Source organism: Berghia stephanieae, chromosome 6, assembly GCF_034508935.2.
Source record: "Berghia stephanieae isolate SIO BIC M18660-M18661 chromosome 6, UCSD_Bste_1.3, whole genome shotgun sequence".
Taxonomy (NCBI): domain Eukaryota; kingdom Metazoa; phylum Mollusca; class Gastropoda; order Nudibranchia; family Aeolidiidae; genus Berghia; species Berghia stephanieae.
This window is the reverse complement of record NC_088365.1, coordinates 24,455,716-24,481,593: the sequence shown is the minus strand read 5'-3', so window position 1 is coordinate 24,481,593 and position 25,878 is coordinate 24,455,716. Positions and strand designations below refer to the sequence as shown.

General features: G+C 33.5%; 1 protein-coding gene across 1 annotated transcript in view; it reads left to right on the top strand.

The window, feature by feature from the left end:
- Positions 1-22,522, top strand: part of LOC144974727 (zinc finger MYND domain-containing protein 10-like) — a 22,831-nt gene extending 309 nt beyond the window's left edge. Inside the window, exons 2-13 of the mRNA XM_078917916.1 lie at positions 783-891; positions 2,926-3,039; positions 4,580-4,713; positions 5,741-5,816; positions 6,680-6,768; positions 8,320-8,420; positions 16,202-16,284; positions 16,657-16,746; positions 18,080-18,205; positions 19,710-19,831; positions 20,234-20,359; positions 22,280-22,522. Coding sequence (XP_078774042.1) covers positions 783-891; positions 2,926-3,039; positions 4,580-4,713; positions 5,741-5,816; positions 6,680-6,768; positions 8,320-8,420; positions 16,202-16,284; positions 16,657-16,746; positions 18,080-18,205; positions 19,710-19,831; positions 20,234-20,359; positions 22,280-22,379 — 1,270 coding nt within the window. The 3' untranslated portion in view covers positions 22,380-22,522. The remainder of the gene's footprint in view (positions 1-782; positions 892-2,925; positions 3,040-4,579; positions 4,714-5,740; positions 5,817-6,679; positions 6,769-8,319; positions 8,421-16,201; positions 16,285-16,656; positions 16,747-18,079; positions 18,206-19,709; positions 19,832-20,233; positions 20,360-22,279) is intronic.
- Positions 22,523-25,878: the final 3,356 nt, after the last annotated feature.

The window sequence follows — 25,878 nt, the reverse complement described above, 5'->3', positions numbered from 1 at the left end:
TACATTTTCATGTCGTATCAGTCTTGCGGGTACTTTTTTCAATGTATTCTACTTTAAAATTGATAACTAATCGCCAACTGCTTTTCACTTCTTGAAAGAAAACTGAGGGTGCCAAATTATATCAAAAATGTGTGTTTTTTCTCAAAGAAAATACCAGATTACCTTTAGACTGCGTGACGTAAAATAATTTACAACAGAGATGTCTTATCAGAAGTCTCAATAGTTTATTGTTTCGGTTATTGCTTTAATCTTTCTTCTTTTCTTTTCTTTTAAAAAAAATAATTGTTTTTTGTTTGTTTGTTTCGTTCTTTCTATTTTTTCTTAAATTATTTTTTGTTTGCTATGTTTTATCTTTTTTTCTGCTTCCTTACTTTTTTCTTGGATTTGATTATGTTGTGTACTTCTTTTTTTATATTTGTTTATAAACACAGTGCATCGATATTAATAATATATACTCAGTTTAACTAAGTAAGTTGGTTGAATAAAAAGTTGTGGAAGGATAAGAAGAAGAAGTAAAGAAGAGGAGGAGGAGGAGAAGAGGAAAGGCAGTAGAAAGAGGAGGAGAAGAGGGGGAAAAGAAGGAGGAGGAGAGGAGAGAATCAGAACAATTATTTTTAAAATTTATTTTTGATTATTTTTTTAAAATTTTAATTATTTTTTGGGGTATATTTTTTCATAGACAATCTGGATTTGTTTGGGTTTTTTTTTAAATGTATATATAACTTAATGTTTGTGCCCAACTTTCTATTATTTCAAAGACTATGATGGGTGTCTTTTCACAGATGGCATCAGCAACACGAACATTTGGAGAAGCTGAACATGCAAGCTGTTGTCAATGCGGCTGCAAAAGAAGATGAGTTTGTCAAAGAATATTTCATCTCATGTGGAAAGGTAATTCACATCATCATTTATAATAAATGATATTTTATAGATAAAGAAAAAGAACTAAGTCTACCAACACTTCAGTTCAGAAAAATTCGAGGAGACTCAATTGAAACACTCAAAATATTCCATGGTTTTTACATCAAGAAAATAAATCATCTGGAATATTCTATGTATGCCAAAATGAACCAAGAAACCACTCGTTCAAATGGATCAAGCCCAGATCTAGATTAGATTACGTAAAATTTTCTTTACCTAAAAAGCAATTGATATGTTGAACAATCTACCAGGATATGTGGTTAATTCAAAATCTGTTTATAATTTTAAGAACAATCTTGATGACCACTTCAATAACCACCCAGCACTGTATGGTGTGAGTTTTATTTTGTAGTTTTTATACATCAATGTCTCAGACCTCCACCTCCTTCCTCCTCCTTCCTTTAACCCTCGTCCTCCTCCTCCTCTTCTTCTTCTTCTTCTTCTTCTTCTTCTTCTTCTTCTTCTTCTTCTTCTTCTTGTCTTCTTCTTCTTCTTGTCTTCTTCTTCTTCTTCTTCTTCTTCTTCTTCTTCTTCTTCTTCTTCTTCTTCTTCTTCTTCTTCTTCTTCTTCTTCTTCTTCTTCTTCTTCTTCTTTTCCATCTTCTTCTACCAAAACATAAATGTATTTAGACTATAACATTGTGGTAAATTCCTATTAGTAGATAAATCTGTATTTAAAAAATAATATTAAAAAAGGTAGCTTATCCTGATTGATGTCCTCTGGCTGGAAAACATGTTCTATGTTCACCATATTGATGACGTGACATGAGAGAGGAGATGTGTGAAACTTCCCAAGTTTGGAGCTGATGTGATATCTTCAGGAAGTCTGTTCTAGTCTGCAATCATCCTAAAGTGGAATGAGAATTTTCAGTAGTTTTCACTGCAAGACATTTGATGGTTTTTCCATTGACCTGTTGTTGCTATGCCTGTCAATCTATTGACATGGATGCCTTTTTACGAGGGTGGGTTGGAAAGTTTTGCAATTTTCCTTATGATTTCAAAGATATTTGATTAGACCCTTAACATTTGGCAAAAATACTTTATAACCAATTGGCTTTGATGTGTCAAAATTTCTAAGATCTATGACAAACTATTTGGTGGTGACAGCCTTGAACAAACAAATCCATCACTCATTACCTTAGCCCCCATCTCTTGTGTGCTATGCTTATTACCCACCGCACCATTGGTCAGTTGACCAATGACCATGAACGTGATGATGGCGGTCGATGACACAGACAAGGGATAAAGGTAAATTCTATTGTTCACATCTCTGTGATGACTATGACAAACAGTTCGTCCAAACACCCGATTGGCTGTCTTGATAGACACTAACAGAGAATACGGGTAAATTCTATAATTTACACCTCTGTGATCAACAGTATGACCAATAACCTGATTGGCCATTCCATTAGACTAATTTGCATTTTTATGAACCATCATTTTAAAGGATTGAAGACAGTGAAAAAACTCTTTTAAGGGGAGAGTCATTATCAAATGTCATCCCCATTAAGCAGCGGGCCATCCTAATTAAGCGGTTGGGAATTGGAAAGTGTATGACTTCTTATATAGAAAAAAATTCCATTCCCAAAGAATCGGCCCAATAAAGTGCCGTCCCCAAAACTGGCTTGGACTGCAGTAATAATAATAATAGACTCTTATAGAGCCCACAGTATTCTCAGCTATGAGGCTCTTAGTGCTTTACATCAACACAATTAATAATTTTAAAGAAAATACATGACATCAAAAAAGAAATGTTTTCAAAGATTTCTTGAACACAGACAATGATTTGGACTCCCGGATGCTCTGGGGAATGGTGTTCCATACAAATTCTTCCTAATGGGTGACTCTTAACTTAACAATTTATGGGTTCATATACAAATTCTTCTTTCCCTTGTAGTCCTCTCGACATGTTGCCTCGTTTCACAAAATTTCTATTCCAAATTTTAGAATATACTGATTTTCTGCTTATTGTGTTACACAGTTAATGTCTTCCTCTTTCACCCAGATTCCTCTTCTCATACAAGACCTCCTCACAACAGAAATTTGGAAGCAGTATGTTTTTCCAGAACTGGTTGACATGGACTTCAAGCCAAAGAGTACTTTCCCAATTTACATGGTGGTGAGTCGGTCAACCATGACCCATTATTTCAAACTGGTATTATGTCGGAATGAAATATTATTCACTTAACACATTACTAGGTATTAGTTTTAACAAATGAGTAAAAGAGCTATAAAATTTACGGAGGGTACGAAACTTTTATTTTATTTTAGAATTGAGAAAAGAGGTTTTAAAATTAACAAGAAAAAGCATCTGTAAAGTCTATGAAAAAAGAAAAAGGTCCCTTATTGGGTGCCAGATGTGATGGGTTGTTATATTTATAGAGTGGTGTTTAAGATAACTGCTTTGTCAAAAGCCAGCAGACAAATACGGCCCGTAACTTAGATAGGTCCCACAGACAAAAACGCTCAAGGCACCTCGTTAGATTATGATGAGCCAAGATGGAGAGAAGAAGAGAAAGATAGATAGACAGAAGGCGAGGAGTTGGCTTGATGGTACAACTTCCATATGTGCACCCCAAGGAATATGCAGTAGATAAGATGGACATGATATTAAATTTAGCAAAATAAATAACTAAACAAATTAAATTTTTTAAATTAGAGCTTTTATATAGCGCAGTATCCACTAAATGTTCTCAAAGCGCTTTACAAAGGGTCCCTGACCAACAGCAACACTTAACGTGTAGAATGAGACATGTAAAACAATTAAACATTTATTCCGAATGATACTTACACTACCAGACTTACAAACACATAAACACAATGTTAAATTTTGAATATTACAGCACCCAGTTGACCATCTCCATTTCCACTCATACGTCTTCACTCTCACTTGACTAAAACGGGGACTGCCTAAAGACAAAGCAAAATTAGGTCTGTGATTTAGGCACGTGACCAAAGTTGAGGACAACTCGAAACTACGTTAGGGGATGAGATAATATTCTAATATCTCTTTTAGACCATAACGTGCTAGAATTGATTTTATAACCATCAATATCTGAACAGATGTGTATGAAACGGTGCCAGACAAAGCAAGAAAGAAAAACACAAGAAAAAAAAAACATCCTAAAAATTCAGTCTGTCTCAACTGGGGACAGAATCTCAGACCTTCTGATTAACGGTCAGATGTGCTACCATTACACCTGAGGCAGACTAATTTTTGGGGGATTATTTTTTTTATTGTATTTTTCTTTCTTGCTTTGTCTAGCACCATTTCATACACACTTGTTCAGATCTTTATCTTACACTGGTGCCTGCTTCCCTTATTTCTCAATTGGATATATCGATAACAATAATATATGAAACTTCGGGTGAATTTCCATTTGTCATGGGGGAGAATCAATGCAATTGCTTGAATTGAGAAAAACTCAAAATTCATATTTATTTCTCATCAGGCTTTCTCCTTCCCTTACTCCTCCCCCCCCCCCCCCCCCCACCACTCAAATAGAGACTAGAAGCAGGGATTTGTCAGTCCAAAGAGTGTCACTAAACGACAAATAGTCTTTTTGAGCCATGAGACCTATAGCTTGCTTTAAACTCTACACTTCGGCCAGATTTGTTGTTATTGTTTTAAAATGTATTATTTTTCTATTCATTGCCAGCTTTACCACGAGGCTACGGTTATTAATCTTTTGGAGACGATGATGTTCTACAAAGAAACATGTGAAGTTGCCGAGGATTACATTCTTGACTTGGTTGACTACTGCTATAGGAAACTTTCCTATTTGGCTGCAAAGTGAGGCTTTATATGATAGAGATCTGAAAAAGTGTGTGTGTGTGTGTGTGTGTGTGTGTGTGTGTGTGTGTGTGTGTGTGTGTGAAACAGTGCCAGACAAAGCAAGAAAGAAAAATACAAAAAAAACAAAAAACATCCCAAATAATCAGCCTGCATGGACCGAGGATCGAACCTCAGACATCCTGTACGACATCAGTGCCTGCTCCTTCATGTCACTCTAAGGCTTTGTACATTTGCTAATTTCTAAAAGTTATAGTTTAGGCACAATGTAATATGTCGCCCAAGGCATCAATCTGGTATATTTTTTAGAATAAACTGGATGTAAAAAAGTGACTAAAATTGGGGAGCAGGCACTGGTGTAAAATAAAAATCTGAAACGGTGTGTATGAAACAGTGCCAGACAAAGCAAGAAAGAAAAAGGCAAGAAAAAAAAAAACATCCCAAAAAATTGGCCTGCCTTGACTGGGGATTGGAACTCAAACCTCCTGATTACCTGTAATCAAGAGGTCTGAAGTTCGATCCCCAGTTGACACAGGCTGAATTTTTGGGATGTTTTTTAAATTTCATTTTTCTTTCCGTGTTTGGTAGTTTGTTCTTTTCCCAAGCTGTTGTACTTATTTTTGTTCATTACTTTTTACAATCCACAGCTTCTAATCGGTTCTAATCTTTGGTTCGAGCCTCACAAAGCGCATAGTTGAGTCCTTGGAAAAGGCTTTTTACTCACATTCTCTCACCATACTCAGGTGTAAAATGAGTACCTGGCTGTTAACAGCGTTGTCTCTGTCTGAAAAAATTGTAATATTGCCTAACAGGCGTCATGTCTCGTTCTACGTGTTACATGATTCTGTTAATTAGGGACCCTTTGTTAAGCGCTTTGAGCACATTTACTGGAGATTGCGCTATATAAAAGCTCATGTTTTTGTTTTTTTGTTTTTATTTTTTTGTTTTGTTTTAAAGTTAAAGTTTAAAATAGATATCACAACTCTTTGAAATCAAAGGTTTCTAATTGTTTCCTTTTTCGGTCCAGAGGTGCCAGTGAAGACGAGGAAGAATTCCTGCCTACAAACCACACAGAAATTACACAGTCTTCCAGTAACATGGAGGTACAATCTATTCTTTCTCTACCCCTCTACTGTCTTCTACAAATTCTCTCATTTAACAGATGCTTTAAATTTTTCTTTTTTTTTTTGGGGGGGGGGGGGGGGGGGGGCAAGATGTGTGAGTGGTTAGGGCATGGATTCGAGCTCCATTCCAGGCTTTTTCTAGGTTTTTTTTTCCTTGGGCAAGATTATTAACTTCCAATTTGCTCACTTTGGACCACATAGGTATTTCCTGTTGACACCAAACGTTTGTTTAATGAATTATCTATATTCTTTCAAGACATTGCCTAACAATGCCATACAAAAGGGTGTACATGTTTTTTTGTTTTTAAAAATCATGGATGACTCCTTGGTATCAATTCCATCTTTAAAGTGGAAATGTCTCGGGCTACCGTATCATCAAAGCCAAATTGGTATATGTAACATCGTACGGCACCAATACCGATAAACATTTTTACACCTGAGTACGGTGAGAAAATGTGAGTAACTAGTCAAGGAATCAACCTTGTGTCGCCCACATTGAGACTTGAACTTTCAACCTACAGATGGTTACATCGCTAGACAAAATCACACAAATGATGTATCTTAAGATGATGTCACATAAGTATCTTAAGATGATGTCACATAAGTGTCTTATGATGATGTCACATAAGTATCTTAAGATGATGCAAGATGATGTCACATAAATATCTTAAGATTATGTCACATAAGTATATTAAGATGATGTCACATTAGTATCTTAAGATGATGTCATATAAGTATTCCACGAAGCAATATGGATAATTCAGCATCCACAAGAATGAATGAAGGTAATTTTATCTATTTTTATTTTCTATTTATTTTCTATATATTGTTATATTTTTCAGGAGCTTGAAAAACAAGACAAAAGTTTACAGTTTGAAATCAGTATCAAAGCCTTGTCATTACTGAGATATGTCACAGACCATTTGGACAGGTAGGCATTTAACTCACTCGATTCTAGAGAGTTTTGCTACTTTTCAAAATTGGAAAAAATGTATTTAAAATGAGCATATACATAGATAGTTTTATTCAACCACCATTAATATGTAAAAACTAATAACATTAGCTTTGATACTACGCCTATAATTTGTCTCAGAAAAATGTAATAAATAGGCATGGGTAAAAGTAACCCGCGTAAACTACGGATATAGTCGGTGTTAGGGTTGAGTGAGTTAATGGTGAAAGGAAATGGGAAATTGAATAGTGTTAACAAATAGCGTTCTCACTCCATATTTTTTTCTCTCTCAATGTTCTGTATTGTATTTAAACTTTCACGGTTTAATTTATCTACTATTTATGCTAAAGATGGAGGAGAAATAGAAGAAAGGTCTACTTGGAACTCTCTTTATTATAATTGGATAATAATGATGATAATAATAATAATAATAATAATAATAATAATAATGAAAATGATATTAATAAGAATTATATGAGCTATAAAGATCATGATGAAAATGTTGCTGCTTGAAGCTCGAAGGTAAAAATGAAGATAAGTATTGAATTGTAAACTTTAATTTAATAGACGAAGACAGATACTGTGGACGTTTTTTGGGTTTCCCCTTTATAAACAAAACACGATGAATGAAATACTAAGGACGAATTATATATATGTGAATGGCGTCCAACCTGATGTGACAAATAAACGATAATGTAACAAACGAATAATGGTGTTGCACACATGTCTCATTTGTCCTTAGTGTTTCATTCATCGTGTTTTGTTGATAAATAATAAAATGACTTTGTTAATAGCAAGTTAGGAGTAGTTTTCACATGAATGCATCGCTTTAAGATTCGTCTGATGAATGTTGAAACAACCAGTTCTAAGCTTTGTGGAATTAAGCTATTCAGTTCTATTGAGTGAATGCATTATCTACCCACAATTCAGTCCCTTGATTGGTGGACAAAGAAACATTACAAAGACCTGTCCACATGGACTGGTACCTCAGTATTGAGGCTTGTTGTTTCTATAAATTGTGTGGTTTTGTGGATTTTGTTCACTCGTAAAACCCATTGAACCATCCAAAAATAGTGTTTTTAAAAAATATTTAAAATTGAGCTTTTATATAGGACAAAATTTACTAATGTGCTCAAAAAGCTTTACAAGGGATCACTGGCCAACAGCAACATTTAACTTTTAGGACTGGACATGACGCCTATTAGGCGATATTACAATTTTTTTCGGATAGAGACAACGCTGTTAGCAGCCAGGTACTCATTTTACACATGAGTAAGGTGAGAGAATGTGAGTAAACAGCCTTCTCCGAGGACTCAACTATGCATCGAGCAAGGCTTGAACCCAGGATCTTCCAATCCGAAAGTGAGTGTTATACCACTAGACCACATAGCCGTTTACATGTGTGCTGTTCACTGTGTTGGAAACAAGTAAGGGACATAATCCGTGATAAACGCATTCCCCCTAATACCATATTCATTTATGACCTCTTCATTGTGGGAGAGAGAGATTTACAAGTTGATTCTATTCCAGTGTGTCACTGAGTGTGGTCACTAGGATCCTGAATACGCATGACATTCCCATTTTGCTGGTACAGTTGGTAGAGTCTCCGCCCTGGACCAAAAGGAAAGATGGTAAGTGTTGTTTTTTAGTTGTTGCTTTTTGTTTTTTTTGTATTTTTTTGGTACTAAGATTTCAGGGAAGTTTTTTTTATGGGGCTCCTGAAAGCTCAGTCTAAGATTGCTGCAATTGGAACAAGGTATATGGTCATGAGTGTTGGGTAAGTGGGTTTGTTAGACTGATGAAATGTACTTCACAAATCGAATTATATTTGTGTTAAAGTTAAGAAACCAGTATTGGACGAAGGGTTAATAGGAACTTCGAGGAAATTTACTTGGGGTTCATATACCATCTGATGTTGTTTTGGACCAATAGCATTGTAGGTACATTTCACAAGAAAGGAATGTTTCATTGTTGTACAGATGATTTTTTGTATTGAACCCCTGTACCAGTCAGTGAATTGGTATGTAGGACTGTCAGATGTGTATAACCATGAGAAAGAATGTTTATGCAGTAAAAAGTCAAGATGTAATGCATAGTACAGTGGTGGTAGGGAATTATATTAGACTGTGACATGAAATTATTCCTATTTTGTGTCGGGAATGAATTACACTGTACAGCATCAAATCGGTTGAATAGTACCAGTTGGATATGTAAGAAAAGTTGTACCTCAATAGGATGTCTAAGCAATGTATTGGTATTGAATTGCTTATTGGCTGTGAATAATGAAAATTGGATACTACTGTATATGTCTAGTAATGATTAATTAATATATATTCTATTATAAGATGGATTGGTTATAGACTTGTACAGATGAAATGATATACCGGTATTGTACAGAATGTTATACGACTGTAGATGAAATGATAACGCCGTTTCATGTGTGTGACTGTGTGAAATAATAAGGACATGTAATGATAAATGATCTAATACCATATTCAATTTATGATATTGATAATAGACTGTTACAGATTGATTGATATACCGTTTAAGTTGATATTAGATCTGATACAGATGAATCGATTTGCGAATTGTAGATACTGTACAGATGAAAGATATACCAGTTGTCAGAATTGATTATAGTTGTACAGATGAATGATATACGTATTTGGTATAGATTCAGGAATTGATTATAGACTGTACGATGAAATGATATACGTATTCAGATTGATATATAGACTGTACGATGAATGATATACGTATTGTGAACAGAATTGATATTAGACTGTACAGATGAATGTATACCGTTATGTTAGAACTTGGATATAGTACTGTACAGATGAATGATATACGTATTGTCAGAATTGATATATAGACTGTGACAGTAATGATATTCGAATATTACTGGTTGTATTCAGAATTGATATATAGACTGTATCGTGAATGACTATACCGTATGTGCAGAATTGATATTAGATGTACAGATGAAATGATTATACCAGTATTGTGAGCAGAATTGTATTATGACTGTCAAGATGAATGATATACGGTATTGTACAGAATTGATTTAGACTGTACAGATGAAATGATAATACCGTATTTGCAGAATTGATATATAGACTGTACAGATGAAATGATATACCAGTATTGTACAGAATTGATTATAGATGTACAGATGAAATGATATACCGTATTGTACAGAATTGTATATAGGCGTACAGTAAGATATTACACGATTTACAAATGAATATAGGTACAGATGAATGATATACCAGTTTTGTCAGAATTGAATATATAGACTGTACGAATGAAATGTATACGGATGTATGAAGAATTGATTTATAGTACTGTGAGATGAAATGATATACGTACAGATTGATATATGACTGTACAGAATGTAATGATTACCGTATATCAGATTTGATATATATAGACTGTACAGATGAAATTGATATACCGTATTGTAGGATTGATTATAGAGTACAATGTGTTAACAGATGTCGAATTGTAAGACTGTACGATAATGATACCGTATTGTGACAGAATTGATATATAGACTGTACAGATGAAATGATATACCGGTATTGTAGCAGAATTGATATATAGACTGTACAGATGAAATGATATACCGGTATTGTAGCAGAATTGATATATAGACTGTACAGATGAAATGATATACCAGTATTGTACAGAATTGATATATAGACTGTACGATGAAATGTATACGTATTGTAGAATGATATTAGCTGTACATGAATGTATACGTATTCAGAATTGATATATAGACTGTACAGATGAAATGATATACCGTATGTGCAGAATTGATATATAGACTGTACAGATGAAATGATATACCGGTATTGTAGCAGAATTGATATATAGACTGTACAGATGAAATGATATACCGTATTGTGCAGAATTGATATATAGACTGTACAGATGAAATGATATACCCGTATTCAGAATTGATATATAGACTGTACAGATGAAATGATATACCGGTATTGTAGCAGAATTGATATATAGACTGTACAGATGAAATGATATACCGGTATTGTACAGAATTGATATATAGACTGTACAGATGAAATGATATACAGGTATTGTAGCAGAATTGATATATAGACTGTACAGATGAAATGATATACCCGTATTCAGAATTGATATATAGACTGTACAGATGAAATGATATACCGGTATTGTAGCAGAATTGATATATAGACTGTACAGATGAAATGATATACCCGTATTGTCAGAGAATTGATATATAGACTGTACAGATGAAATGATATACCGGTATTGTAGCAGAATTGATATATAGACTGTACAGATGAAATGATATATACCGTATTGTATACAGAATTGATATATAGACTGTACAGATGAAATGATATACCGTATTTGTAGCAGAATTGATATATAGACTGTACAGATGAAATGATATACCGTATTGTAGCAGAATTGATATATAGACTGTACAGATGAAATGATATACCGTATTGTAGCAGAATTGATATATAGACTGTACAGATGAAATGATATACCGTATTGTGACAGAATTGATATATAGACTGTACAGATGAAATGATATACCAGTATTGTATTCAGAATTGATATATAGACTGTACAGATGAAATGATATACCAGTATTGTACAGAATTGATATATAGTAGATGTAACAGATGAAATGATATAACGCAGTATTGTACAGAATTGAATATATAGACTGTACAGATGAAATGATATACCAGTATTGTAGCAGAATTGATATATAGACTGTACAGATGAAATGATATACCAGTATTGTAGCAGAATTGATATATAGACTGTACAGATGAAATGATATACCAGTATTGTAGCAGAATTGATATATAGACTGTACAGATGAAATGATATACCGTATATATTGCAGAAATTGATATATAGACTGTACAGATGAATTATACGTATTGTAGAATTGATATATATGTAAATAATGATATACGTATTGTAAGATTTTATGACGAGAGAATGATACTATTGTAGATTATATATGATGAAATGATATACCAGTATTGTAGTAGAATTGATATATAGATGTACAGATGAAATGATATACGGTATTGTAGCAGAATTGATATATAGGACTGTACAGATGAAATGATATACCGTATTGTACAGATTGTATATAGACTGTACAGATGAAATGATATAACGGTATTGTAGCAGAATTGAATATATAGACTGTACGATGAAATGATATACCGTATGTACAGAATTGATATATAGATGTACAGATGAAATGATATACCTATGTAGAGAATTGATATATAGACTGTACAGATGAATGATATACCGTATGTACAGAATTGATATATAGACTGTACAGATGAAAATGATATACCAGTATTGTAAGAATTGATATATAGACTGTACAGATGAAATGATATACCAGTATTGTATGCAGAATTGATATATAGACTGTACAGATGAAATGATATACCAGTATGTGTCAGAATTGATATATAAGACTGTACAGATAAGATGATTATACCAGTATTGTGACAGAATTGATATTGACTGTACAGATGAAATGAATATACCAGTATTGTAGCAGAATTGATATATAGACTGTACAGATGAAATGATATACCAGTATGTATCAGAATTGATATATAGACTGTACAGATGAAATGATATACCAGTATTGTATCAGAATTGATATATAGACTGTACAGATGAAATGATATACCAGTATTGTGACAGAATTGATATATAGACTGTACAGATGAAATGATATACCGTATTGTACAGAATTGATATATAGACTGTACAGATGAAATGATATACCAGTATTGTACAGAATTGATATATAGACTGTACAGATGAAATGATATACCAGTATTGTGACAGAATTGATATATAGACTGTACAGATGAAATGATATACCAGTATTGTACAGAATTGATATATAGACTGTACAGATGAAATGATATACCCAGTATTGTACAGAATTGATATATAGACTGTACAGATGAAATGATATACCAGTATTGTATCAGAATTGATATATAGACTGTACAGATGAAATGATATACCAGTATTGTGACAGAATTGATATATAGACTGTACAGATGAAATGATATACCAGTATTGTACAGAATTGATATATAGACTGTACAGATGAAATGATATACCAGTATTGTATCAGAATTGATATATAGACTGTACAGATGAAATGATATACCAGTATTGTGACAGAATTGATATATAGACTGTACAGATGAAATGATATACCAGTATTGTACAGAATTGATATATAGACTGTACAGATGAAATGATATACCAGTATTGTACAGAATTGATATATAGACTGTACAGATGAAATGATATACCAGTATTGTGACAGAATTGATATATAGACTGTACAGATGAAATGATATACCGTATTGTAGCAGAATTGATATATAGACTGTACAGATGAAATGATATACCAGTATTGTGACAGAATTGATATATAGACTGTACAGATGAAATGATATACCGGTATTGTATTCAGAATTGATATATAGACAGTACAGATGAAATGATATACCAGTATTGTGACAGAATTGATATATAGACTGTACAGATGAAATGATATACCGGTATTGTATTCAGAATTGATATATAGACTGTACAGATGAAATGAATATACCAGTATTGTGACAGAATTGATATATAGACTGTACAGATGAAATGATATACCATATTGTATTGACAGAATTGATATATAGACTGTACAGATGAAATGATATACCGTATTGTATCAGAATTGATATATAGACGTACAGATGAAATGATATACCAGTATTGTAGCAGAATTGATATATAGACTGTACAGATGAATGATATACCGTATTGACAGAATTGATATAAGACTGTACGAGAAAATATACGTATGTATCAGAATTGATATATAGACTGTACAGATGAAATGATATACCGTATGTATTCAGAATTGATATATAGACTGTACAGATGAAATGATATACCAGTATTGTACAGAATTGATATATAGACTGTACAGATGAAATGAATATATTACATGTATGATTCAGAATTGATATATAGACTGTACAGATGAAATGATATACCAGTATTGTATTCAGAATTGATATATAGACTGTACAGATGAAATGATATACCAGTATTGTATTCAGATAGATATATATAGATGTACAGATGAAAATGAATATACCGGTATTGTATTCAGAATTGATATATAGACTGTACAGATGAAATGATATACCAGTATTGTATTCAGAATTGATATATAGACTGTACAGATGAAATGATATACCAGTATTGTAGCAGAATTGATATATAGACTGTACAGATGAAATGATATACCGGTATTGTATTCAGAATTGATATATAGACTGTACAGATGAAATGATATACCAGTATTGTATTCAGAATTGATATATAGACTGTACAGATGAAATGATATACCAGTATTGTGACAGAATTGATATATAGACTGTACAGATGAAATGATATACCAGTATTCAGAATTGATATATAGACTGTACAGATGAAATGATATACCAGTATTGTAGCAGAATTGATATATAGACTGTATAGATGAAATGATATACCGGTATTGTATTCAGAATTGATATATAGACTGTACAGATGAAATGATATACCGGTATTGTATTCAGAATTGATATATAGACAGTACAGATGAAATGATATACCAGTATTGTAGCAGAATTGATATATAGACTGTACAGATGAAATGATATACCAGTATTGTACAGAATTGATATATAGACTGTACAGATGAAATGATATACCGTATTGATCAGAATTGATATATAGACAGTACAGATGAAATGATATACCAGTATTGTAGCAGAATTGATATATAGACTGTACAGATGAAATGATATACCAGTATTGTATTCAGAATTGATATATAGACTGTACAGATGAAATGATATACCCGTATTCAGAATTGATATATAGACTGTACAGATGAAATGATATACCAGTATTGTGACAGAATTGATATATAGACTGTACAGATGAAATGATATACCAGTATTGTATTCAGAATTGATATATAGACTGTACAGATGAAATGATATACCAGTATTGTGACAGAATTGATATATAGACTGTACAGATGAAATGATATACCAGTATTGTACAGAATTGATATATAGACTGTACAGATGAAATGATATACCAGTAATTGTTACAGAATTGATATATAGACTGTACAGATGAAATGATATACCAGTATTGTGACAGAATTGATATATTAGAATGTACAGTATGAGAATGATATACGTAATGAATATTACCAGAATTGAATATATATAGACTGTACAGATGAAATGATATACCAGTATTGTAGCAGAATTGATATATAGACTGTACAGATGAAATGATATACCGTATTGTGACAGAATTGATATATAGACTGTACAGATGAAATGATATACCAGTATTGTAGCAGAATTGATATATAGACTGTACAGATGAAATGATATACCAGTATTGTACAGAATAATAGACTGTACAGATGAATGTACAGTTTGACAGAATGATATATAACTTACAGATGAAATGATATACCATGTAATTGAATATATAGACTGTACAGATGAAATGATAATACCAGGTATTGTACAGAATTGATATATTAGACTGTAAAGATGAAATGATATACCGGTATTGTAGCAGAATTGATATATTAGACTGTACAGATGAAATGATATACCAGTATTGTACAGAATTGATATATAGACTGTACAGATGAAATGATATACCGGTATTGTATCAGAATTGATAAATAGACTGTACAGATGAAATGATATACCAGTATTGTGACAGAATTGATATATAGACTGTACAGATGAAATGATATACCAGTATTGTGACAGAATTGATATATAGACTGTACAGATGAAATGATATACCAGTATTGTGACAGAATTGATATATAGACTGTACAGATGAAATGATATACCGGTATTGTGACAGAATTGATATATAGACTGTACAGATGAAATGATATACCAGTATTGTGACAGAATTGATATATAGACATGTACAGATGAAATGATATAACGAAGTATTGTACAGAATTGATATATAGACTGTACAGATGAAATGATATACCAGTATTGTATTCAGAATTGATATATAGACTGTACAGATGAAATGATATACCAGTATTGTATTCAGAATTGATATATAGACTGTACAGATGAAATGAATATATACCAGTATTGTAGCAGAGATTGATTACAATGACTGTACAGATGAAATGATATACCAGTATTGTATTCAGAATTGATATATAGACTGTACAGATGAAATGATATACCAGTATTGTATTCAGAATTGATAGCCATCATTTTTCTCCTTACCATTTTTATAGGAACAATTTACAAGTTCATCGACAGCAAATGGATTGAAGTTAGTTTTACAGACAGTTTGAAATTGACAAAGGTCGAAGGTCAGGTAGGATTTCAAGACTTTAATATTTGCATTTTTCAACCTGTTGTTTTTTGGGGTTTTTTGTGTATTTTTTTTGTTTGAGGTGGCATTATATTATTTTTCATTAAGTTCTACTTTTGTGTACACTCTTTTTCTTTTTGTCATAGGACTTTGTATTTGTTTTGGATTGGCCTGTCATCCAAAACAGTTTACCTCTATCGAGCACCTTCCAGCCAGGTGCTCAGATACGATTTAAAGTATGAATAAGTTGATTCTATCATAAACTTAATCTTTTTTGTATTTTTGGGTTGTTTTTTTTCCCCCTTATTTTTATTTTATTTTAATTTTAATTGAATATTTTTAAAAACTTGGATTTTTTAAAAAACCTAATTGCAGGTATGGATAGCTTTATTTCACCTTCTAATGGAACAGAGTTGCCAAGAAAAATATGAACTGAATGATTACAGAAAAAACACCATTATAAAAGTAAGCTTTGTTTTTTAAAAAATTAAGCACCTATCCTTGGAAATGTGCAATATTAATAATTTATTTATTAATTTTAAAATGTATTTATTTATATATTTATTCATTTATTTATTTGTATATTTATTTCTTATTATTTATCTATACATTCATTTATTTATTAATGCATTTGTTTATCTATATCTTTATATATCCATTTGATATTTATTTATTTATTTATTTATTTATTTTGAAGACCATTTCAATAACAGTCCAGAACTGTACTATGTGAATTACTAATTCTCACTGTCATCAAGGAGTGGAAATTGTTGACACTCATGTGCATTTCCGAGGAATCATTCAAGTTTTTTTGTTGTTTATTTTGTTTTTGTCTTTTTATTTTTACACAACATAAAGGATCATAGGAATGTAAGCTCCACTTCATTATGACAATGACTAGATCTATGTTTATTTATTCAACGATCTGTAATTGATCTATTTATTTATTCATCGAAATATATATATTTTAAAAAATATAGATTTCTTTTTCTTTTTTTTTCTTTATTTATTTATCTATTCATTTAGATATTCTATGTGCAGCTATGTGGTCTTGTAGTATGACACTTGTCTTCGGACTGAATGGTCCATTCTGAGCAGCGCATAGTTGAGTAATTGGAAAAGGCTTTTTACTCGTATTCCTGGCCTTTAAGAGGGAAAAAAAATTGTAATATCGCCTAACAGGTGTCATGTCTTGTCCTCTATGTAATGTGTCGCTGATGGCTAGGGACAATTTGCTAAGCGTTTTAAGCATGTTTAGTGGAAGTTGTTCTATATAAATGCTCAAGTTTTTTATTCATTAAAATTAATAAGGGGCAGCTTGGCTCAGCGATACGGTCTTTGCTTGTACCCGAAAGGTACTGAGTTTGATCACCTGCTGCTGTGCAGTGTGGCCTTGAGCAAGTCACCGCGCTGCACAGTGGCTGATGCCTGGGTTATTCCAGTCTTCTCTTGGAATAGACGCTAGAGGCAAATTTCCCCTATGGGATGAATAAAGGGAATTTTATTTTATTTCTTAACTCACTGAACCCTAACACCGACTGTATCCGTAGTTTACCCTGGTTACATTTACCCCATGCCTATTTATTACATTTTTCTGAGACAAATTATAGGCGTAGTATCAAAGTTAATGTTTTTAGGTTCTACATGTTAATGATAGTTGAATAAAACTATCTGTGTACATGCTCATTTTAAATACATTTTTTTTCAATTTTTAAAAGTAGCAAAAATCTCTATGATTGAGTGAGTTAATATATTTTATTCACAATCTATCATCCTTGCTTTCAATCCATTTGGGTAGCTGAGGTCTTACCTGACAGAAGTCTTGATTGACCAGATGCCAGTGCTAGGAAATCTACAACGATATCTGGAACACCTGGCCATCATGGAACCGCCACCTGCCAAAAAAGAACTCATCCTTGAACAGGTGACTAAAGTGTCAACTTTTTTTTATTGTAACATGGCGTGAAAGGTCTTATTTGATTTGCTCCTCTTAGTTTCTTGAAAAGGGTGGGGCTTCCATACTGGGCAGGAAGGTCACTCGTTGTATCTTCTATCCCCCTATATTCGTTTTGCAACTTGCTTTATGTCTTTGTCTTGGAATGAGATTACTTGGTTTTGTCCTGGCCCTGGCTGTAGTCCTTGGTTGGGAGGGAAATACCTGGGTCATTTCAGTCTTTTTTCTAAATAGGCCCTAAAGAAACTTTCCCACTGTCAATGAATAAAAATTTTACATTTTATTTTTGGTCTGTAAACAAAACTCAATAATGATTCATCAATATCGGTTATGGGAAATTGTATTGCTAACATAAAGGATTGGACGAAATTAAACAAACTTAAATTTAATGATGACAAGACAGAAATGATACTTTTTGAAAATAGGTATCAACTCTCAAAAATATCTACAAATGAGATACTAGTGGGTGAAAATGCTATTAAACCTGGTTCTTGTTTGAGAAATCTTGGCGTGTATTTAGATCAAAGGTTATCCATGGAAGATCATGTTAAAAAAATATGTCAATGTTGTAACTATCACATTAGAAACATTTGAAGAATCAGACATTCTATTGATGAGGATATTACAAATCAGCTTGTTAATTCTTTTATTACAAGCAGATTAGATTATTGGCTGTCAAAGTAGATTAATTCATCAACTACAAAAAAAATTCAAAATAAAGCGGCTAGACTTATAAAATTAACGAAAAAAAGAGATCATATAACACCAGTTCTCCAGGAATTGCACTGGCTTCCTGTTAAGTTTAGGATAAAATTTAAGATATTGTGCTATGTCTTTAGATGCCTAGATGGATTGGCACCTGGATATTTACAGGAACTGATTAAAAAATATGAACCCACTCGAAATTTAAGATCATCTCAGTCCCAACTTCTAAAGGTTACCACCTCAAAATCCACTTTTTGTAAAAAAGCTTTTCATCCACGCCTATGGAACGCACTTAGTCCTCGGACAAAGTCCTGTGAAAATTTATCATCTTTCAGGAAATGTCTGAAGACAGAGTTGTTCCATGAGGCTTATTTTTTGTGAAATAGATGTTGCTTAGATTTTGTTTCTGTATTCATGCTTATTATGTAGTGTTGTGATTTTTAATTTTGTGGTTTTTAAACTTTTTTATTATGGAAAGCGCCGCAGAGCACGATTAACGTGGATGTTTAGGCACTATATAAATTCATTGTTTACTACTATTTACTATTACTATTTTTTCTAATTTTTGATTTAACTCTCTTGAGACTTACAAGTTTCTCCACAGCTTGACAAGTTGATTATTATTAGACATTAATTACAATTAATTTTTATAGTTTATCTATTTCCTTGCACTGTAGTTAACACAATTTAGTAATATAACTATCTAATTCTAATGCTTGCTTCCGTACTTAAAATTTTCTCAATTAAAAGTATTTGTTTCTTCGGACAGGTCCCTGAAATTCGAGATAAAATCCTCCACAAATACAACGGCAAATGGGCAAAGCTAGCCAAGTCTCAGTCCAGGACGACATTCAATCAGACAGACGCCGATATCAGAGCACAAGCTCAAAGGTAAAGACAGGAAAAGAGGATTTGTTTTCTCACGGATTTAATTTTGTACAAGTCATAGTGATATTAAGCTGTGAGAAGTTGTGTACTGTAAAAAGTAATAAATTAAAATGAATATATAACAGCTCAAAAAAAGGATTGAATACCATAGAAAGGAGAATAAAAAATCTATCTCAGCAGTCTATCTGGGTTTTTAAGTAATGTATTTATTTAATGTATTTATCTTTTAAATGTTTTGTGTTGTTGGCTGAAGAAGGGTTTTGAGCTCGAAACGTTCCTGTTTTGTATTTTGCTCTGTTATATTCATTTTTAATTACTTTTTAATTTAATTCAGTAATCTTGTAAAAACTTTTCCACCCCTTATGAATATATTATTCTCATTGTTTCAAATGTTTGTCACACCAGATGGGCTTCAACCTACAACTTTGATGTTTTGGACGAGTTGATATCGGAGCCACCGAAATGTGCCGTGTGTGGAGAACTCGCCACCAAAAGATGTTCAAGATGTCAGAATGAATGGTATTGTCGAAGGTTTGTACATCATTATATATATAATTGATACACTGACGTTAATTAACTCATTATCACTTCATGGCCTGATGAAATATACAGGTTACTTCTTCTTCTTCTTGTTTTTTGTTCTTCTTATTCTTCATTATATAGAAACCTCAAGTTTGGGGACTGAACTACATTTGATTTTTTAAAAAAAATTAGAATAATAAAAAAATAAAAAATAAATTGATGAAAGTGAAAGATGTGTCATAACATAATAAACGTTGCTTGAGGATGTTAATGATTACACAGTGATACTGATCAATAAAAAAGACCAGGGATGTGAGATTTCCCTGCATCCAACGGTAAACAATTCCATAGTCTAATACATATTTTTAAAAGGGGTTTTACGGCGCTTGCAACACATTTAGGTCATATCAGAGCCAGTAAAAAGAAAGATAGTAAAATTCTATATAATTACAATTAAAGTGGCCAAGAAAAAGTAAGACAAGGGGGAACTGGGAACAAATAGGGATCAGATGTAGATTCTAAGAGCATACTGTCACTGATTTTATGACATTAAAATGTAAAGATATTTTCAACCACAAATGAACTAATGATTTTAATATTACAAAAGGTCCCCACAAAAGTATAGCTTTAAATTATTAAACAAGTCTGCTGATTAAATTAAATTATAACTTTATTTTAAAAGATAAAGAAAATGTCAAAATTAAAATGAAAGGTTTGACAACTAAAACGTACCTATTCAGTAACATGTAAAGACAATACAATACACACAAACAAAACAAATCTTGTCTTGTCGTCGCCTCGGGTTTGCTCCTCTCTAATCTTGAAACAGCGCTGTTCTGATTTTTCGTGAAGATGTGTAGTATGGACACTACTTCACTCTATACCGATCATGACCCAACAAATATTGAGAACAACCGTGCTTCTCAAATTTGTTTTACGTACAAGACTTAGCACTATCCTTTTGGATCTGGATAGAGACTTGACCGACTCAATTATTAACAGGCACCTTTTTATTATCACACTCTTTTATTGAGATGTAATATTACGACATATGTCGCTTTTTAATTTGTCACCGACCGACCAGCTTTTGATATTTTATAACAAAGTGTTTGGTCTCCTGTGTTATATTTGTTTTATTCTGTACCGGCCTGTAAACACAGTTTCGGCCTTCTCTGTGTTATACTTTATTGGGACATATAGTAACAGATTTGCCTTCTCTGTACTATGATTTGGTCACCCGTTCACGGACTTACACAGTACAGTAGCCTGCACTATGCCTTGCTATTTTCCGGCCCCGAACCTATTACACAATCAACCTTGCATTGTGTGACGTCTTGCGGCCTGCCATGGGTATATCTAACCATGGTGAGTAGTATTCATATGACAACTGAGAGACGTTGTCATCACAAGATAGCATAGCAACAGGTTTGAAAAATAACAACTCATGGTCGCCTAAAGGTAATATCCCATTGAGACTTAAGCTCGTTCTACAGTAACGTGACACATACCATCAATGTACTTGGTTTGAGATCACCTATAAGTCTCATCCGGACACAAGCACAAGACCCAAAAAGGACCCACTCAAATGCCTACATTTTATATTCAAAATAACAAATATAATAATACATAACAGAGAGATGATTTACAAGAGAAAAAATATCATCTCCCAAAACTATAACTATGCATTTGACTGTTTCCCTCCCAGCCAAGGACTCCGGCCAGGGCCAGGACAAAACCAAGTAATCTCATTCCAAGACAAAGACAAAGCAAATTGGAAAACAGCTATAGAGGGGTAGAAGACAAAGTAAGTGCCACCCTGCCCACTATGGGAGGCCAGGAAACCCACCCAGATAGTCTAATACATCCGCACATTTTAAAAACCCATCTATTATGTATTTATATATATGTGTGTGATTTGTTCTGTTGCAGAGAATGTCAGGTGGGCCATTGGAAGAAACACAAGAAGGCGTGTGATTTGTTGCATGATGCCATGAAGCAGATACAAGAGGCAGACGGGAAAGGATCATGATGATGATGATATCAAATTATGAAATTAAGGAGCAGGCCCCAGTGGAAGATAAAGATCTGAACAAGTGTGTAGGAAAGGTGCCAGACAGAGCAAGAAAGAAAAATACCATCCCAAAACATCAGTCTACATCGACTGGGGATCGACGGGAGCCTCTGTGGTGTAATGGTAGAATGTCTGACTGGTAATCAGAAGGTCTGAGGTTCGATCCCCAGTCGAGGTAGACTGATTTTTTTGGGATGGTTTTTTTTTTCTTCTATTTTTCTTTCTTGCTTTGTCTGGCACCTTTCATACACACTTGTTCAGATCTTTATCTTGACGATGATGATTGGGGAGAAGATTCCATTGACCCAACACGACACGGCATAAACAACACCCTGTAGTGCTCACATGTCATATCTTTTATCATTCAATCTAATTGTCAAAGAAGGGACCGTCAACTAGGATCACTTTGCTTATTTCATTTGGGACCAAACAGGGGATATTTAGTTTTGTGCCAATTATTTCCTTTGATAAAAAAAAAAAAAACCTTTTTAACATGAAATTAAATGCTACATGGCTGATGTTTGTTTTATGGAGTTTTTTGTTTTATTTATTTATTTTGGGGGGGGGGGGGGGGGGAAGGGGAAGGGGGGTATTTTTTGTGCTTTGTTATTTAAGGGTTTTACGGCGTTTGCGGCACATTTAGGCCATATCAGCGCCAGTGAAAAGGAAGAACATGAGAAAGTCAAAATATTATAAATTTACTATTAAAGTACACAACAGAGAGATGATGTACAAGGGGAAAAAATATCAAATCCCAAAACTAATACTTTTAATTTGAATATTTTCCTCTCAATCAAGGGTACCAGCCAGGGCCAGGACAAAACCAAGTAATCTCATCCTAAGACAATGACAGCAGATCCCCCTCACCACCTACAAGGTTGAGATAACTCAAAAGGCTAACTACAATTTACAGAGGCAACGTTACCCTAGTTGACGGTACAAATGTGTTGATGTGTTGGATTTTCAATAAAATTTTACAATGTTTTTATGAAATCCAAATTCTTTGTTTGTATGACTTTTACGTATTTGATATCATTGAAACAACTGTCTGTAAAATAACAAGTGTGTCGTGTTGAACTGATTAAATGTGCCTTTACATGTACAAATTCTTTTATCGAGTCAAATGGGATCCCCTTTCACACCTTTGGATGGCATGGCTAATAGGGCAGAGAAGTCGTGACGTCACACCTAGTCTTCCAGTTACAAACTCCTTGGAAGTGTGTGTGTGTAACCAGTCCTTCAGAGGACTAATAATGAATAGGTTAAATGTTAAATCATAAGGTGGCATAACTGTTTTAGTAAGTGGATGTTTGCATGTCCGAAATTGTAACCTAATTTCCGTAACAATTACGGACGATCCGTAAAAGTATGCAGGTATGGTGCGGCAACACAATGAGATGTGATTTATCGTCATATTTTCTATTCACGCATAGTCATCAAGCCAGCCGTATGTTTGGGGGATGGGTATATTGTATACAACATGTAAGTTGTCAATTTGAGACTTTATTTTCGTTACATAAAGAAGAGATTTGTTTTTTAGTTTTACAGCTTTTGTATCACTTCTGGGTCCTTTAACTCAAGCCTAGAGCTACTTTTCAAAATTGGAAACAAAATATTAAAAATAAGCATGTGCATAGTTTTAATAAACTACCATTAACATGTAAAAATTAAGAACATTAGCTTTGACTTTGATACTACGTCTTTAATTTGTCTCAGAAAAATGTAATAAAAAGGCATGGGGTAAAAAAGTAGCCCTGGGTATACTACTGTTTGTTTTTAAGGGTTTTACGGCGCTTGCAACACATTTAGGTTATATCAGCGCCAGTAAAAAGGAAGAAATTGGGATAGTAAAAAGTTCTAGAATTACAAATAAAGCACCCAAGAAAAAGTAAGATATAGGGGAATTGGGAACAAATAGGGATCAGATGTAGATTCCAAGAGCACACTATCAAAGTACTTAGTTTGAGACCACTTATAAGTCTCATCCGGACACAAGCACAAAATCCAACAGAGGAATACACTCAAATGCTTACATTAAACATTAAAGATAACAAATATAATAATACATAAGAGAGATGATTTACAAGGAAAAAAATATCATCTCCCAAAACAATAACTATGCATTTGACTGTTTCCCTTCCCGCCAGGACTCCGACGAGGGCCAAGAAAAAACCAAGTAATCTCATTCCAAGACAAAGACAGAAAGCATGTTGGATAACAGATATAAGGCGATAGAAGACACAGTATGTACCTCCCTGCCCGCTATGGGAGGTCAGGATCCCCACCCAGCGGGTATACTACGGATATAGTCTGTGTTAGGGTTGAGCAAGTTAAGCACCAGTAAGAAAGCATTTGATTTTGTCAATTAAGAGTTATCGGGCCTCTTAACGGAATGGCTGCTCTTATGCAGTAATGTTTTTGTTTTTAAGGGTTTTACAGCGCTTGCAACACATTTAGGTCATATCAGCACCAGTTATGCAGTAATAAAATAAAGAGAAAAAATAAACAATTATCAACCACAAAGGCTGGCACCCATGGCAGATGGTTAGTTTGTTTTGTTTTTAAGGGTTTTACGGCGCTTGCAACACATTTAGGTTATATCAGCGCCAGTAAAAAGGAAGAAAATGGGATAGTCGAAAGTTCTAGAATTACAATTAAAGCACCCAAGAGAGAGTAAGATAAAGGGGAATTGGGAACAAATCGGGATCAGATGTAGATTCCAAGAGCATATCATCAATGTACTTAGTCTGATATCACCTATAGGTATAAGTCTCACCCAGACACAAGCACAAGATCCAACAAAGAGGAATACACTCAAATGCTTACATTTCATTATACATTGAAAATAACATATAATAATTCATAACAGAGAGATAATTTACAAGAAAAAAAAATATCATCTCCCAAAATAATAACTATGCATTTGACTGTTTCCCTCCCAGCCATTGACTCCGGCCAGGGTCGGGACAAAATCAAGCAATCTCATACCAAGACAAAGACAGAAAGCATGTTGGAAAACAGATATAAGGGGATAGAAGACAAGGTAAGTACCTCCCTGCCCACTGTGGAGGTAGGGAACCCCACCCAGGCAGATGGTTAGACTGTATTTCCATTACAACAATGAGCTGATGCCATGGCAGATGGTTAGACTGTATTTCCATTACAACAATGGGCTGCTGCCATGGCAGATGGTTAGACTGTATTTCCATTACAATGGGCTGCTACCATGCCAGATGGTTAGACTGTATTTCCATTACAACAATGGGCTGCTGCCATGGCAGATGGTTAGACTGTATTTCCATTACAATAATGGGCTGCTGCCATGGCAGATGGTTAGACTGTATTTCCATTACAATGGGCTGCTGCCATGGCAGATGGTTAGACTGTATTTCCATTACAATAATGGGCTGCTGCCATGGCAGATGGTTAGACTGTATTTCCATTACAATAATGGGCT